Source organism: Pinus tabuliformis, chromosome X (genome assembly GCF_031772625.1).
Source record: "Pinus tabuliformis cultivar Carrire ecotype Pingquan chromosome X, CPIR1, whole genome shotgun sequence".
NCBI classification, from domain to species: Eukaryota; Viridiplantae; Streptophyta; class Pinopsida; order Pinales; family Pinaceae; genus Pinus; species Pinus tabuliformis.
In genome coordinates, this window is record NC_142308.1 from 9,593,241 (window position 1) to 9,612,389 (window position 19,149).

General features: G+C 36.2%; 1 protein-coding gene across 1 annotated transcript; it reads right to left on the minus strand.

Moving 5' to 3' along the window:
• Positions 1–7,565: 7,565 nt before the first annotated feature.
• EGY3 (ethylene-dependent gravitropism-deficient and yellow-green-like 3) lies at positions 7,566–15,130 on the minus strand. Its single transcript, XM_089449993.1, has 6 exons — positions 14,478–15,130; positions 12,405–12,602; positions 11,865–12,089; positions 8,942–9,180; positions 8,537–8,691; positions 7,566–8,043 (listed from the first exon to the last, which is right to left on the minus strand). The coding sequence occupies exons 1-6, from the start codon at positions 14,988–14,990 to the stop codon at positions 7,685–7,687; spliced, it is 1,689 nt and encodes a 562-aa protein (XP_089306119.1). The 5' UTR covers positions 14,991–15,130; the 3' UTR covers positions 7,566–7,684.
• Positions 15,131–19,149: the final 4,019 nt, after the last annotated feature.

Sequence of the window (19,149 nt, forward strand, 5' to 3'; positions counted from 1 at the left end):
TATCTATAGTGTCCATATTTTCCATGAATTCAACCATGCATGTGAGAAGTTCTTGTTGGGTGTCTGCTTTATCCATAAGGACTTTGCCCATGAGATTTTTTACATGCCAGTATAGGTTGGTTGTCTGCATGTAGGCAAAATTCCTTACCCTGGTGGGATTACCAACATTGGGAATCTAGTCCCTAGTTTCTCGCTCCATGTGGTGATCTAGAACAAATCTATGTGTTGGTTTGACCTATCCCTCGATATTAGCGATAACCCTCTAGACAATTTCTATGTGTCGATTTGACCTATCCCTCGATATTAGTGATAACCTTCAATTTTTATCAATGTGGGTCTTCTCAAAAGTATGCATAATGGTACTCGTTGGATGTGGAATTTAGTTTTGCATCCAACGAGTGCCTACACTTGAAATTTGAGTAAACCTATAAGGAGATGAACCAAAAATACAATTAATTTTCTTTTTATCCCTCCAAAATTCATAAATCTTATTTTATTATTTTTCCTTAATAGGTCACTTTTAGGCTGAAATTTCCTCTAATGGGGCCTTTGTAGACTAAAACCCTCACCTAATAACTATACATAGAGAGTTATTTACAAGCATAGTACATCACTATTATTTCTAGGCCCAACACTAGCTAAGCCAAGGAGTTCAAAAATGAAAATCCACAACTTCGTGTTCATTTTCTTCAAAGAATTCACTTAAAGGAAAAAGAACCCTCTATTAGGAGCATTGTTTGCTTTGAAATCTCATCAACCTACTTGTTCATTTTCTAATACATGAGTGAAAGAGTTCAACTAAAATACTTGTAGAGTGAGGGAGATTTCCTGCAAGAGGGGATTGAGACATTCAATTTCAACCTTTTTCTTTTTGTTGCCCCAACCAATGACAAACTTTGAGTCCCCCATCCCCCTTCATTTTTAACATCGTATTTTCTTACAAAATAGAGAAGTGTCCATAGAGAAAAGTACTTAGACTTCATGTGTGAGCCTGCCTTTATCTAGTGCATACCTATCATGGATGTAATGAGAAGAATTTAAATAAAAGACCACACCTATCCCACATCTAGGGGGATGCCCTTTGCTTGTGCTGTCAAAGCAACCCCAATGTTTTTTTGTTTTGTTTTTTGTGTGTGAAGTAAAAGTTTTGTATTGCCGATGAACAGAGGATTACATATCAATTTCTGGTATAATCTGGTCGGTCATTGGGAAGGCCAGATCATATGTAAAATTTTAGTCTTTTCAAAAGAACACTAGTAAAAAAATAAAACCTATCTTTCAAGTCCAAAAAACTAAAACAAAGAACTGGGCCTTAAGCCTATTATAGAGAGATAATTTAAAAATTGTTGCATAAGAGGAAACTAAAGAAACCAAAAGACAATTAGGAAGAGTTATCTAATTCGGTGGCTTCAAATTGGATGGGATCCTTGTCGCTACTAAGAGAGCACCCTGGCACAAGAGGGATGCCCATGTGCTAATGTGTCCTAGCCTTCAATCCCTTGTTGCCAATTGTTTTTGCATGTGATCCAAAGAAAGAAGGATGTCCTCTTTGCTTTCATTTTTGTCTATCAACACTCTGCCTAAGAGAAATTTGAGTTGTCGATAGATATCAACAATGTACATGTATTATTTATATCTTCCATGATGTGACTAATGTTAGGAACCCAATCAACAACCTCAGTCAACACTTCAGTGTCTATAAGGGTGTGGTGTTCTCTGCCAATTCTCTTTCCACATGAGTTAGTTCTCTTGCATTAGTTGTGGAGTGAGTTCCCTATATTGAGATGCAAAGCTTTCAACCCTTTGTTGGGTGTTGCTACACCCACATTCGATAATAAGCTCTCCTCGACAGACATAGGCATGTTGATACAACATGGTACCTTCCTTTGGAGCTATTAAGGATTTGGACTACAAATCATGAAGACCAAGAGAAGATATGCACAAAGAAATTAGGTTTTGTGATGTGAGGAGCCAATGAGATCTAACTTTGCCTTGGGAGGTGGTCTGAAGCTCCTAACACTAGGAGTGTTGTTAATGGCTTCAAGGGAGCATGAAGGCCCTTTCCTAGAGACGAATCTATCACCTTCCTCCCATCCAAATACAATAGACCACAAAAAAAAAGATAATGAGAAATTAAAAAAAATTGTTGAGTGGAGTATATCTGAAACCTGCATGACCAAACTTGATTACCTTCCACAACTGGCAAGCTAGGCAAAGTTTGAACCATTTGACATAGTTGGATTGGTTATTTCTCTCTTAGACTCAAACCACTTAGTGGAAGAGTTGATAGAAGTTTGAAAAATAGCTAGGAAATTGTTGAAGCAAGCCCATATTTCTAGCCTAATCCCCAACAAAGATGCCAATTTGTGCACAAACCCAAAATAGTGATAGAAAGAGACACCAAAGAGACGTAACCCTGAACTTCCACTGTAATAGATAGGATTAAGACATGGGTTGGGTGTGTTGAGGATATTTTATCCCTAAGTTGCCACTTTGAGACTTGAATACTAGACGGAAGCTTCCCATGAAGCAATGCATGATGAAATCCTTGAGTTGTATACCAAACCTTAACCCCTCCACATGCCATCAAATGAATGCATTGCTAACGGGACTAAACAAAATGACAGGCACATCGGACAAGCGAGTATCCATTCTAGATATGGATTTAAACCTAATTGTACTTTTGCCTCATCAAACATCGGTTGCAGGTATTAAAGACGAGCTTTGTGCAGATCGTTGGGAGGCAAGTGAAGAGACTCCCCCATGCTTATTGCATGTAATAGATCATATCACTATAGGGGTGTGTTACCACGTCCCATTAATTTATGGTACCATTTTCTCTAAGTAGAGATGAACAAGTTTGATGGTTTTGATCTAGTCAATTGGGTTACTGAAATGGAGTAGTATTTCTCTCTCCATGGAATCACTAATGACCTAATAAAACTCAGAGTGAGAATCTTATATTTGGAACCAGAGCAATGGTAATGATGGCAATGGCGTAAGAAATATCATAGAGAATACATTACCTAGAGGCAATTTGTGAAGGTCATTTATGGTCATTTTGAATGAGATATTCACTATTTAATATAACTAACATAATTATGCCAAACAAGGATAGTTGTAGACTACATAACAATGTTTGAGCACATAAAGGACCTATTTGATTCCTTCTTTAAAGAATGTTTCATTAGAGGTCTTAAGGTGGGAACAATAGCACAATACCCTAGATTGCAATAAATGCACTTATCCTCCATTGGAAACCACCACCAACCCCTTCCCCTCTCAACACTTAAGAATCCAAAAGTTGTCCTTGAAAGAAATGCCAAAGCATCAACTCCAACATCTGAATCTTTTTAATTGTGATAAGCAATGTTTCAAAGGGCACAAATGTGAATAACATAAATTATTTCAAATGGGTGCATCCTCCTAAAACTATTCAAAAGACATTCTCATTGAAGTCACTTCCAAACCAAAATTAGAAGAAACCACTCAACATCATTGAGAAGAAGCAAACTTACAAAGTTACAAATTCCTTATTAGGAACCCCAAATTTTCCTCAATTATACACCCCAAACTCCAAAGTTGATTGGCTATACCAACAACCGCACTAGCACCCACAATTTTATTCATAGGTAAGTGGTTAAAATAACCCATTATTATGCTCATGCCATACATAATTTTCAAATTATGGTAGCCAATGGTAGTGCAATGAAACATAAAGGTCGATGTGAGAATGTGAAACTTATATGGGAGAGTATCATCTAAAATATCACATGCTTGCTATTGAAGTGGGTGGTTGTGACATAGTTCTAGAAGTAGAATGGTTATGCACTCTGGGACCCATTACAATGGATTTCAAGAAATAATACGTGAGCTTCACCAAGGAAGAACATAAACACACCCTCAAGGGGCATAAATTCCCCTTAAATCTTTGTTCTTGTTATACGGAGATGTTATTGAATAAAAGCCATTCCAATGTTGTTGCCCATTCCAATGCCAAACAAGTTGTGGGTAATCTCCCATGAAATATTCACTTTGATTTGCAAATAGCCATAACGAGTATCAATAGATATTTGAAACATCTTATGGGTTATAACATTCATGTGATGAGCATGAATATTGTATCTCTTTAATTCAAAGTAGTTAGTGATGTAATGTGCATCCTTATAAGCACCCTTTTGCGTGGAATAATGAAATAGAAAATACCACTAAAGAACTACGGGAAGTTGGAGTCATCCATCACCGTACCAACACTTACTTGTCACTTATGGCCATGGCATTAAAGAAAGAGAGCAAGTGGCACTTGTATCCTAAATTTTGGGGTTTCAATCAATTAACCATCAAAGAAAAATTCCCCATCACAGTTACCAATGATTTCTTGAATGAGCTTCATGGAGCCAAGTTTTTCACCACATTGGACCTTCAATTTAGATAACACCAAATATTGGATGAAGAGGGCAGACATCCCTAAAATAACTTACAACAAATAAATGTCGTAATGGGTTTTTAGTGACACCCTTTAGACTTCGCAACGCCCCATCCACCCTTCAAAACCTCGTGAACAAGATTTCTCAACTCTTCAAGTGAAAATTTGTGCTAGTATTTTTTATTTTGTTAACGGTAACTTGATTTACAACAAAACATGGGGCCCCCATGTGGAGCATGTTGATTGAGCCTCGCAACTCTTGCAAGACCACCAATTGTTCCTTAAGTGGTCTAAATGTCCTTTTGGGCTTCAAATGTTGAATACTTCAGCCACATTATCAATAAAAAAAGGGGTGTGAATGGATCCCAAGAAAGTTGCAGCGATACAAGATTGGCCATGTCCCAAGGCCTTAAAGAGATTACATGTTTTCTTAGGATTGACAAGGTTTACAATAAGATTGTGAAAAATTTTGGAAAAATTGCCACCCCTTAATAACCCTATTGAAAGAAGAATGCCTTTGCATGGAGCAAGGTTTTTAAGCATGTCTTCTCAACTTTGAAGGCATGTGCATCACTCCAATCTTAGTGTTAACCAATTTCATTAAGAATTTTGTCTTGGAATGTGATGCCTTGAGCAAAGGTTTAGGCATGGCATTGACTTAAGAAGGGCACCACCGCTTGACATTCACCAGTACACAATGGTGTGACCACAATTTGGGAAAATTCAAGTATAAGAAAGAGATGATAGCCATCCTTCATGCACTTGAGACTCGAAACCCATATCAAGACTAAACCATATAATTTGAACTATTTTCTAAAACAAATGTTATCATCTCCAAAGCTACATAAGTGTGTCACTAAGATGCCCAGGTATGATTATGAGATAATATATAAGAAAGATGAGAAGAAATGTACTAATGACATTTTATCAAAGTAATATAGAGAGGAAGGATTCCTCTTTACCTTATCCTTACCCATACCAGATTGGCTTGATGAATCCTGTCAAGAATCATTGGCAAACGACATTGTGGTTTAACTCATCTAAAGGCTTAAGGAAAATCCTAAACCCCTAAGGGCTATACATGGCAATTAGATACCTTAAGGTATAAAGGACACATTTTGCTAGTGAAAAGAATTGCTTTAAAAACAAAGGTCTTAGAGGAGTTGTATTCATCACCTATCGTGAATCACTTTGGCTTTCATAAAACCTAATAATGAGCCTAGCCGCTCTTTCTTTTAGGAAGGATCAAAACAAAGAACTAAGCTAAACAAGGATAAGACATAAGAACTCAAGGACATTGCACCTAATATCAATCCCAACCAAAATATCGACTAACAACTCTAGAACAATTATAGTAGGCCTTTGGAAAGCTAATAACAAATTAGTCATCATTATTGTGGTTGACCACCTTTCTAAATGTGTTCATTTTTGTGCCTTATCATATGCATTTATGCCTTCCACAGTTGCCCAAGTCTTCATGGATAATATTTTCAAGTTATATATCATATCCACTTCCATTCTGTGAAATCAAAGTCCCACATTCGCCAACAAATTTTTGTAAGAATCATTTAAACTTCAAGGCACCTAATTGAAAATGAGCATCGTGTATTATCACCAAACTAAAAGTCAAATAGAAGAGGTCAACAAAGTGCTTATAAACCTACTTGTGGTGATTTGGTTTGAAAAAGGCCACACCAATGGGCACAATAACCACCCTTGCAAAATGGTGGAACAATATCACTCATCGTGACCCTACTAAAATGATACCATATGAAACCATGTCAATGGCTTCATATTACCAAATACATTCAAAGTTCATGTAGTGGATCACACATTTTTATACTAGAGAAGCAATTCCCCACACATTCAAAGACAATTTGGCTCTAACTCAAAACAAAATGAAGTAACACATTGACTAACATTGCTAAGAACATCTTATTGCAAAAGCGGATTAGGTATTTATTCACCTCCAACCTTATAAACACACATCCCTCATAGACAAAATCCCAAAACTTGCACCAAATTCTACGAGCCCTATAAGATTGTCCAAAGCATTGGACAACATGGCCCTTCCAACCCACTCTAAAAAATATAGTCTTTCATATGTCTTGTAGTGGGATTGAATTGCAAGATGCAAACTAGCCTACCAAGCCTTGATGAAAAAAGTCCATTAAACATTTTAATCCAACTGAAAGCAATGTTGGCCACCAATGATTATCAATCGTACAAATGTATCGTGCAAAAAGTACTAATCTAGTAGAAAGATATACAATCGGATGATGCCACATGGAAACCAACAACAATTCTGTAACAATTCCCTCACCTCCATCCTCGGTTGTTTTTGAAGAGAAAGGACATGTTAGTGTCTTACCCTAACCTTCTTACTTCAAGATACATAGGAGTTATTCAATTAATGTACATAGTCATCTTCTTTGAATATGGCTATTATTAGCTAGTGGATAATTATTTAATGTAAAAAATCCTCTTTATCAAATAAAGCCTAACCTTCTTACTTCAAGATACAGAGTTACTCAATTAATGTACATAACCATCTTCTTTGAATATGGCTATTCTTTAGCTAGTGGATAATTATTTAATGTAAAAAATCCTCTTTATCATATAAAGCTCACTAGATGTTTGGTAATTAATGTAAAAAATCCTCTTTATCAGATAAAGCCCACTAGATGTTTGGTATACATTAATGACAGGACCACAATGGTTAAAAATCTGCCATTAAAAATCCATTTATAGAGCTAAAAGGTTATGAAGTGATTGTCTTGTACCATTGCAATTGGAGCTCTGCTTAGTGAGAGGTCACCCTAACTTAGAAGGCCGATGAACATTGTTCTCCTTGTTTTGGAAATCAATAATATAAGAGGTTATATTTCACAAATTTCATCTCAATTATCTTTTGTATATGTTTTACTATAGTTACATTCTTTAAATACTCGCGTTTCAAATCTTAGAGTTAAAGGATCACAACAACTACATCGTGATCAGGTTATCAGGTTTATAAACGAAGGATTATATTGCCAGTGTATGCATAAGTATGTAACTCGGAACCAAAGGGCAATAAGTAACTTGAGAGTCAAGTTATAAGCAAATATCTATGCCCACCAGAGCGTAATATATGGATCTCTTTAACCCTTTCAAATAGCAATTTTAGTAAATTAACTTTGCTGCTTCAGATATATTGTCCTATTCAATTTCTCATGGCAACGAATGCAAGAGAATATATACATTTGACATAAGAGATAATTACAGAGAATCTCCCCTGAAGTATGGAGGAGTGTAGAATGCACTTGGAAAAGTGCCTGCACTGTTAGGGAAGAGTGTTAGAAAGCAAATTATAGCAAGAACATAACCCCATGTGTAACGCCCATCCCCCAATGGGGTGATCTCATCTTTTGCTGGAAGTTCTTCACCACCTCGAAAGAACGTGGAGAACAATCCCCAAGTTAAGCTAACAACGCTACCACTTATACCTCCAATTCCAAGTAAGAGTGATGTTGCAAAGGAAAGTAAAGTTGCAGCTTTTCTTCCAAACAAGGCCTGAGCTATCCTTCCACCCTCAAGCCTCCCACATGGCAAAAGGTTCAATGAAGTTACAACTATTCCTGCAAAAACACCAAACTTTTGTTAAACCCAGTAGTACTTATTTTTGTTCACAATCCTTTTTTTTAAAGCCAATGTTCTCGTTATAGTACTTATTTTTGCTGTGGATCCAGAGCTCATTATTGGAGTTGCAACATATGTAGTTACAACTCACTCCAAGACCATTTTGACCAACGACAATCACAGTGGATTGGAAAATTTCATAACCAAAATGTTCAACCACGGAAACCTGTCATTCTTATTCAAATTTAGATTAAATTCTGCTTCAATTCGACTCTCAACTCGATGTTTAAGAGGTCCTATAGACCACTTCGTTTCAGAGGACAAACAAACATTGCATCAAATTATCAACATACATTGTTTTTACATAATGTGTTAAGTCTGTTCCTTTAAATTTCACAAATGTTATTATCGTGGTATTTTCGATTCAGTTTTCACATGAGTGGATACCTGACAATAAATCTTTTGATTTTTGTACTCACAATGGCAACCTACCTAGAAGACCAGCGAAGGCAAGAGGATCTACAGGCACACCAACCCCCTCCACTGCTTGAGGAAGAACATTTCCAAGCTCATCAGCATATGGTCCAATGACATATTGAATGAATGAAAAGAGAGGATTGTTGTAGAAAAACTGCGGTCTTACATACCTGTAAAAGGAAAAGCAAGACAAAGACAGCCATAAGAATAAAATGAACTTAAATTTTTTATTGTTTAGGCCTTGAAACATATTGATCTGAGTATTAGAATGCAATTTAGCAAGATAATTGAACAAGAATAAGCTTTGCTCACTATCACAATAGACAATAAACAGTATTCTTCGGCAATGGTGAGAATTGATTATGGGCACTAATCTAGAAATCAATAATTACTAACAATGAAACATGTCCACTGACTTACAGGGCATTGTCACCTCCATTAAAACTGCCATCAAGCAAAAATCCTGTTATAGCCAGAAGGGATGAAGTGACATAGGCACTGGTTGTCCTAGCAGCTGGAATATCGAAAAGTGCCTTTTTGTTTGGTAAAATAGACTCGTAATTGTTAACAACTCCTAGACAACCTGTCCAGTTGGAAGGAACTAAAAATGATGGGCTCAGCTTAACTCCATAGCGGCCTGCTGTCCAGCGTGTTGCAATCTGTCAACATTGACTAAACTTAATAATAATCAGTCCTGAGAAATTTCCGGATGTCAAGAGCTATTTGTTAGCAAACACTACATAAAAATATAAAAGACATCGTGCTCATTTCCGAGAGGGAGAGGAATCTTTAAAACAGATGATGCAGTCAAAAGACAAAACTTAAAACTAACTGCAAAACAACTTACTGAGCGACTGTACATACACTTTCAGTAATCTAGCTAAGCCCGTGATTTATGAAGTTCAAATTATCTATTTATCTAATCTTATCAAAGACTATTTCCTAGCAGAATGATCCTTCCAGCGAGAATACAATTTTCTGCCACTTAAGAAGATCATAAATTTTGAATAAAGTACTATACATTGATAAAAGTATATTAGAACATCTTTTCACATTGTAGAGCAAAATGGTGCTCTGTGGCAGGGTAAGTAGATAATTCTCCATAAAAGAAGCCACAGAGAGAGAAAACAAAGTTTTAATGCAACGGGCACATTGATAAGCCAGGTTGTTTAGTGAGGTGAAACTCCTTCCACTTCGTCAGGCCTTACTCAACAATAGTATAAAACCCTAACTCCCTTTTGCTGCTCATTACCAAGAGATAAGATGCAAGAGTTTTCTTCCTTGAGATCTATGATAAATGGCTTTGCAGCTACTGCCATAAGAGTGGTAGAAGGTTCCTGCCAGAGAGGTACAATCATTGCAAAGAAGAGGGGTAAGATCTACGGTCTACCTACATGCTCCTAAATTCCTAATGGATGATTGCAGAAGTCAGGTGTATATTGATGTTCATATAGGGATCCAGAGTGAGCATTGATAGAACAGACAGGAGAAAACATTTTTTCTGTTTGAATCCTTGCATGATGCATCATATACTGACTTTGCAGTAATGCCCTTTCAAATGGTACAAAATGTTACACCATGCAAATTTCAGCTATAAAACATTGCATCCTCAAGCATGCAGGTGTCTGGGTTCCTAACATCTTTGGCAGCTTTTGTAAAATAATGGCCACACCATTCTCAACTATATTGGGTTAATAAGATGTTGATTTGCTAAATGACATTTGGGGAATTGAAGCATTTCTCAGTTTGGTTCTTCTCAAGTTGGGAACAAAACAATAATTAATGGTACAGATGATTGGTAAAGCTTCCTGATATGGAGAAGCTATATCAAAGACCATATTAGATTTGGTATGTTCTCTGAAGCTGAATTTAATCAAAAGCCAGGATGGCTGATAAAATATTGTGATTGACTGAGATGTATAAAAAATAATAGCATTGTTTGAAACAAATCAAATGTTTATTTGAAATATAAAGTTTTGTAATTCAAGTTAAAAAAAAATCGGGGCAAAGAAAAGATATAGAAGTTTGTGAAAAAATAAAAATGCAATTACATATAGAATCTTTCAAGTATTCTTCATATTTCCCAAGCCCTTAACTTGTCTTGTTTACTTCTATTTCTACAAAACTTTGTATTGACTAGAGTCCCTTAGAGCTTCACTGTTGTCCTGTAGAGTTGCAAGCTAAATGCTTGGAGCTTTACTACAAGGTACGTTTGCAGTGGAAACATCATGCAAAATTTGGGGCTGTTTTCAAGTTGAGTAGTTTTCAATCAAATTTTATTTCTCTAATTTAACTAACAATGTTGTAGCTTTATTTTGATGTCGGTAAATAAGTGGAGATGCATAGCAACTGTTATAGTAGGATCATGTAAATGTCACTTGGGTCCAGCCTGGGTGATTGTGAGGGATGTTATTCTTCCTACCCAGGTGCAATTCACACAAGTGAGATGTGGAGCTCTTAAATGAGTTATTGTTGACAAATCCTACCAACAATCTACTCTCAAGACAGAAGCAGAAATGTCTCTAATGGCACTCTGGCAACATGAGGCTATGATCAATTGTCTAACACTAGCCCATCCCCCTTGATTTAGCCTTTCTTTTATCGATGATGGAGGAGGCTATGAGATAAGTTCAAGGCCTGGAACTAGGTGGAAACAGGGCATGCACAAGTTCCATGGCTTGTGCTGCATCAAGCCCAACCCATCCTTTGCTGATCTCCTCGTAATCCTCAAATCTAGAAGGCTCTAGGGACGGTCACGGTTGCATTAAGACAACCTGCAACCAGTCGATCAATGCATGAAGACAGTGAGCAACTGATCACCCTTTTCCTAGGGGAGGGGAATGGGATCAAAAATGTGGTTTTTGTGGCAAAATTATGCAGTTTTGTCAGGATAGCAAAAGTATGTCCCTTTTGAGCCCTTGCGTGACAAATATAAGTACAAAAGCAATCTAGTTTATCCTGGCTACCATCCTCAGAATGAGGTGAAGTGCCTGATGAGTTTACCAGGGAAATGTATTTCAGGAGGGAAAAAAAGGAAAAAGAAAGAATCATAATGTAAATTTACACGCTCCACTGTTATTTGCATAATTTTGAAGCTTCTAAAATAAGTTACGATATACAATTCTTTTACTTGATGAAGTACAAAGTTCCAAATATTCTAACTTCATCGAAATTTAGAACTATGGTATCAATCAAATATTAGGGGATCAAATATTATGCCATAAAACTCAACAAAATATTATGCTACAGCAAGACGAGTTTATTACATATCAATAGCTTTTCCACATAACACAAAAAACAAAAATATGACTACAACATAAACTTAGTATGGGATAGAACACACCTCAGAAACTCCTAGAATAGTGACAAACCCACCAAATAGGGGCAAAACATCACTGATGTAATCATCAAATGTAGCATCTGGCTTTACAAAGAATCCACTTGTAAGGGCAATCGTCCCGAGAGTCGTAACACCAAGAAGTGTGGCAATTATGTAGCCCCAAGGAGTACTGAGTTTGGTGGACTCAAATTGGAAATCTATTTCTGATTTAGGTTGCACCATGCAAACCTGAAAAGAACAAATAATGCTTACTTGATTTTACAACCTTCAGGAATTGTTAATCAGATAGATATGCAAAGTTGTCCTATAATTATATTCCTTGATTTAAATATTATAAGGAAACCAGCATAACCTTGAGCTATGATGGTAAAGCTCCTTGCTGCTGAATGCATTTATCCTATACAATATGCTTCAATGACTGAATTAACATAATTTCAAGCAACATACTGTCTGTGGATAAGATATAGTGTTAGTATGTTACGAATGGTGATAAAGTTATTTAACAATTACAGCCTCAAATGTTGAATGTTGACTAAACGTTACCTGCTTTTTTATGTCGTCCATTTGTTCTTCCATGAACCAAAGAACAACTTCTCGACCTACAGCATTCTTGATTTTCTTCTCTAATTCAGGTATGACTTCTGCTATAGGTCTTCTAAGGTTTCCAATTAAAATGCCACCATCTCCAAAGCGACGAACATCCACAGCAAAAAAGGTGTCATAACCAAAACAACTCTTTAACTGCAATCCATATAACCAAAGTTACATTACATGTCTTTCTCTGTCATCGGAAGCAATTATATAAACAGGAATAAATTACAAATTCACAAAAGATTCTCAATTCCATTCACAAGGGTTTGACTGAACAGTTAAAACATTGCCTGTTTTAGGCTCTAAGTGTAACATTGTCATCCGCCTGTTATCTATAGTGCAATTGACAATCATGGATAAATAAGAATATGAGAATATGAATCACAATATGATGTTACAGTGCATGCTTCTCTTTGCGATTGGAAATTATATAAACAACCATGAAATATAAATTTGCAGAAGATTCTCAACGTCATTCACGCTTTGACCAAATTGTTAACAGGGTGCCTGACATCTCTAGTGTGATTATGGAAATATAAGAATACGATATATTTCCAACCCAAATTGTGCATTAATTTTCAGGGTACGAAGAACAATCAATAATAATATCGATGGAGCTGCAATCATGTTGAGATAATAACAACCACTGCAGATGGTACACACATTGGAGCCGTGCCTTGCCCCCAAGCCAAGATATCCTGCAAAACGTTATGTTTAGGTGATAACAAGTTCACGCTGGTGTCTTCTTTCCTGATGGGTTGAAAATTCCATTCTTTCAGCCAAGCATTCAAAATTTATAGAGTTAATCCTCCCTCACTGAAATCAGGAAAAATATTGCCGCGAAAATCATTAGAAGCATTTTCCAAAAGCTACAATGAAACAACACAAGTTTTCAAACCTTTGCCCCTAACATATTTTGAGTGAATGATGAGGAATTGCCACAAGAGTACCATACGAGTAATTTGGAAGGAATTGCAACAGTATCAGTTAGAAGTTAGGCACACATTTTATGAATAAGCCAAAGCAAAACAAGTAGTGCCTGCGCTGCCAGAGGCAGGCTGATAGGAATTTTACCTTTCACCATCCCTTTTGCTAGTGGTCTTGTTAAATTATTTTGGGAGGATGACTTGGACAGTGCCTTGGGTTTCTGGAGCCAGTTAGATCACTCTGAGAAAGAAGCTAAGTGGCAAAACCACGCGGCCATGAGGAGCTACATTAGAAACCTGAGCTTCATCAGATCAAAATCAAAAGTGTGTGGGTAGTGCTTTTTTTTAAATTCCAAAAACATTACATTTTGCCTAAATATGACATGCACTAAAAGCAGCACATCCAAATCATTAATCTTGATTCTTACACTTCACCTTTGGCTAAGCTGTTGTTATAGGAGGTCCTCTTCCCTCAAAATCACCTGAGACTTGAGACTTGCACTAGCCTCAATCATTTTTTTCACCTAGCCTCAATCAATTTTTTTGGGCATCCATTGTAATTGGAGTCTCAAAGGGACAAAAGGGCCAAAACATTAATCGTAAGCACTTTCCTCCTGACTAAGGCTGATATGATGGGTATTCTTCAATCAAAATCACCCCAGATTTCCACCTACTATCTTTATTTTGTGAATCCTGGGAATTGAATCATCTAAAGACAAACCCCCAATGACAAGCACTTTCCTTCTGCTAAGTTGCTGTAACACGGGAAATGGAATTGAACTTTTAAAGGCAAACCATCAATCACAAACACTTTCCCTTGGCTAAGCTGCCGGGACTGGGGCATTCTTCAGTCAATATCACCCCAGACTTGCACTTATCACCAAGTCCTTTTTCATGGCTCAAAGGGATTGAACTTTGGTGTGTGGCCTGACACGCCACTGCCTGCAGACGAGGTCCTTTTGAGCGTTTATCGCTAAAAGTCTAAAAAATGTACTTCAGTAACTGTATACTCACCCTGTCTCAGAAACAACCAAAAGGAAAAGCAAGAGGGTAAAAAACAGAACATAACGCATATTGAAAAGCTTGGAATGAGACTTACTTTATTAAGATCCAGTGCCTTAAACTCGTCTTCTGCTTTTTCTAATCTCTCCTTCTCTTTTACCAGCGAATTCTTAAGCAAACCCGCAAAGAAGTTTTGGAATATATTTCCACCACCAGCTTCCTTATCCAATTCTTTAAGCCTCCTTTCAGCTCTCTGCTTCTCCAGCTTGATTGCTGCTTCAATGGAAGGATTCCCCATGAACTTTTGGAAATCTTCATCAACTTTCCAATCGGTTTCTTGCTGTGTACCCTTCTCCTCCTTGCCTACTTCCTCGATCTCTGTTTTTTCTTCATCGCCATTTTTCTCCTTGACACTTGTTGGTGTTGAACCATGGGATTCATCTTCACTGGATTTAACAACAAAACTCACATTCCTCCACAATCTACTTCTCAGCTGAATGTAATTTTTATATGAGAATTTGAATCTGGTCGAAGTGGGTCTTACACTGTTATGCAAGCTTGCAGATAATGGCGTGTTTAAGGAAGAGACAGATAGCAAAGCTGCTGCCATTCTTCTAAACTCTGAGGTCCGAGCGTGCGATGCATTGCGAAGTTTAAAGAAAATTTCGATTTATGAAGGGAACTTGGGTTGTTCTGGAGAGTGATAGAAGATTATGGAAGAAACCACCTCTCCTAGAAAACGACATTGTCCCTGAAAGAGATGTGGTGCCCTCCATAGCTCTGGATGAATTGTTTAACATAAGTCTGGGATAATGTGCATGTGCAGATAATCTTTGAACATTCTTTGTACCTTGCAGGTATAAACATTTTCGAACCTTTTGGGCGAGTTGAGACAAACTTTGAACATTCGTTGAACCTTTACATGTATAAACATTCTTTGAACCTTTTGGGCGAGTTGAATCGAAGTGATGTGTTTTATCTATTTGATATTATTTTTAAATATTTATATGGATGTGTTTTGGAGAAATTGAATGGAATTAGTAATTGAGAAGATGAACCATCGTTGTTGGTTCGAAAGGAAATCTAATGTGATGTATCTGGAAGATAATACAGACAATGATGTAACTTGCAGAAATCTCAAAGACAAGATGAATGGAATTGATTTGTTTATTTATGTGATAGGATTTTTTTTTAACATATATCTTAATGGAAAATTTGTAATTGGTAATTAGAATATTAAAGATAATAATATCTCATTTAATGTTGAGATTTATTTTAATTCTAAATTTATTAAATATAGATTTATTTTAATTTTGATTTTTATAAGTATTAGGATAGATTTATTAAGTATGAATTTAATATGAATTGAGAGGGATCAATTTTTTTTTGCTATTTTTTTAGAGCGCAAAATACAATATGTTATTTTTCATTGATTAAATTTTATTTTTGAATGCTATACATAATATACATAGAACCAAATAAACGTTTTAACCATAAAGAAAACTTATTTTTTTTCATACTATAAAAAAATGATATATAATATATACTTGATTGACATTAAAATATTTTATTTTAACAATTTTTTCGGATATATAAATATATATGAAGTTGATATTGACATAAATTAGTTAACGATCTTCAAATAGTTTATTTAAATCTCTTGTTTAAATATTTTTGAAAAGTATAAAATTTAAACATCTTACTCACACACTTTTTTACTTCTAATTACTTTACAACATATTCATTTTTTTAATTATAAGCCACATTATTTGTCTATTTAGAACATAGTATTTTTATTTTATTTTTAAATCCCCTCACACTGGGATGTAGAATGAGCCTCTCGGCTCAATTAAGAGAGATCAAATCTTTCAAGATGCAAACTTCTTTTTTAGTGCAAAATTTAAGGAAAAAAATTGCACCTCTAAATATTTGGTACGTCTTATTATTTAGTAAAGCCTTCATTAAGATGAATTTATGATAGTTCTCAATAATATTATTTATATTATATTAAATTTCAATTCCATATCCAAATTATTTTCATTTTATATTTTATATTGTCTAATTCAATGTAATATTGAGCTAGTCTAGATTCATCTCAACTCTAAATCTACCAAACATAGATTCATCTTAACTCTGAATCTACTAATTTGAATAGAGACGATGGTTGGATTATTAGTAAAAGTTGGGTCCTTGTCCTATCCTCCTAGTTTTTTAGGTTTATTTTTGGGATTTATTTTGTTTGTTTATTTATCTATGTAGGTATTGGTGTCCTTTTTATAGTACTTGTTGTTGGTTTATTCTTCATTAGAGTTTATATTCTTGATCCTCCGTGTTTTTTTAAGTATTTTATCATCATATTCTTTCTTAACTCCTTTTAGTATTTCTGTTATTTGTTTAATGGGCCTCAGCCCCATATTTCATTGTTGACCCTGTTTTATTTATTAATTATTCTCGGCGCTATACCACCCATATGTAAGAGAACAATGAAAGCACAAGTCACATTCACTTCGATAGAAGTAATGTCGGCCTTTTCTTAAGGGATTTGGAAAGAGATTTAGGCTCCTTAACTTATAAAAACAACATTGATCAAATTTATTACCATTTTACTACTACCCTTTCCACCACCATTAGCAAATTCTCTACTAAGACTTCGTATAAGAAAAATAATAGAACTTTCAATCCCTAGTATGACAAACACTGTAAAATTGCCAAGAAAGCAATCAGAGATGCCCCTATTGAAAGCATTAAGCTCTAGAATATCAATATATACAAAATTCTCATTAAGAGGAAGAAGAGGTCATATATTAATAAGAGACAAGAGCATCTTCTCCACCTTTCTAAAGTTGCGCCCAAATTTTTTTGGCGGAATGTGATTGTCCGTAAAACTAAAGATAATCATTTTATCCCCCTATAAAATTGGGATAACTATCTTAAGAAGTTGTATGACTCTCTCGACACCATGGGCACCATCTTAAACACTCCTATTAAGGATGATATTTTTTCTCTGGAAGATGTTGAGTCTGGGATTAATAAGCTCACTAATGGGAAAGCCAAAAATATTGAAGGTTACCAAGCTAAGATCTTTAAATTGGAAAATCTATCCTTGTTCCTCATCTCCACAAGCTTCTCAATTTGGCTGTAAAGCATGACTTCTCTCAGCTTTGGATGCAAAGCCTTATTGTGCATATCTTCAAAAATGGGGACAAAAGTGTTCCCTCTAACTACATGACCATTATGATTAACCACATCCTAGTCAAGCGTTATGGGCTCATTCTGGAAAAAAAGCTTAGCCTTTGGCTTAAGAACCAGGGTAAGAGCTAAAGGGCAAGTTGGATTTAGGAGACATCACTCGACCATCGACCACCTTGTCAATCTTAGGATCATCGCAGAGGAATGCCGCAATAGTAAAATTGATCTCTTATGTTGTTTTGTGGACTTTATAAAAGCTTTCGACATTGTCCCCCGAGTTAAGCTCTAAGAGAGGCTTGAAGAGATCATGGTTCCTCCTGAATTGAGGATTGTTGTGATCCGCCTCTACGAGACTATCATTGCCAAGATTAAAACCAACGAAGGGTGGTCTAAAGATATTAAATGTAATATTGGGGTTAAGTAAGGTTGTCCCCTTTCCCCTACCCTTTTTGGTATTTACATCGATAAGTTAGAGGAGCGTCTAGAAACTGCGGGCTGCGAAGGCACCGAGCTCACCCATATTATCATTACTCTTCTCCTTTATGTTGATGATATCGTTCTTCTGGCAAGGAGCCATGATGACCTAGACAAGCAGCTTAAGACTCTTCATGTCTACTATTCCGAGATGGGTATGACAATTAATACTAACACGACTAAAGTCATAATCATTAAATCCAAAAAGATCACCCATGGTAGTTTCGTCTATGATAACCATTGCCTTGAGCAAGTTTCCTCTTATAAATATTTGGGTATTGACTTTCCTCATCAACTCAACTAGAATTATACCATCGAGAAAAAAATCAACAGAGGTTGGAAAGCTTATTATGAGCTTGAAAACAATTGTAAGTCAACCGATCTTTACATTTGGATTGAAAAAAGGTTCCTCTTTGAAACTCTTGTCACCCCTGTTATCTTATATGGATGTGAAGTTTTGGGGTGTAGTATATCTAGGGAGTCATGGAGAAAGATTGAGATGATCCAGAAGCAGTTCATAACCTATAACTTCAAGATCAAGGGAAATACTCCCTATCCTGTCCTCTTGATCGAAGTTGGCATGTCCCCCATTGAAAGTGCGACTATGTTTAGATATATGATGTATAAGAAAAATCTTCACAATATGGAATCTAAGAGGCTCCCAAAATTGCTTCTAACTTTAGTCAAAACCCCCACTTGCGCCTCAAGCGCGGGTGGCATCAAGATGCTCAGTCTTGGCTCAACCTTTGGGAATTAAGGAGGAGATCATCATGGGAAGCAATGACAATATCAAAGATACTCTTACCTCTAGTTTTAAGGACAAGATGTGGGATGTTAAGGAGTTGGAGGGTAAAAGGAAGCTAAGGTACTATAAGGAGTTGATCAACCCCACCCTTGGTAACCATAATTATCTCTCTATGTTGACCAGAACTAAGAAAAAAATGAACATTGCTAGGATTATAACTAATTCTCATGAGGAACGTTGAGACGAGAGACGGAGCGATGGAGGCGATTTCTGGATCTAGGGTTTCAGAGGAGATTTTTTGCGCCGCCGCTGCCCCAAAAGAACTGTGCTGCTACGGATCGGCAAGTCGATTGGCCACTGG

What these genes read in the sequence shown, in the direction of transcription:
- EGY3 (XM_089449993.1), bottom strand. Translation starts at nt 14,990, where the DNA reads ATGGCAGCAGCTTTGCTATCTGTCTCTTCCTTAAACACGCCATTATCT. An exon ending in AGGCACTGGATCTTAATAAA is followed by an intron (nt 12,603 to 14,477) that starts GTAAGTCTCATT and finishes TATGGATTGCAG; the next exon opens with TTAAAGAGTTGTTTTGGTTA. An exon ending in AATGGAGGTGACAATGCCCT is followed by an intron (nt 8,692 to 8,941) that starts GTAAGTCAGTGG and finishes TTCCTTTTACAG; the next exon opens with GTATGTAAGACCGCAGTTTT.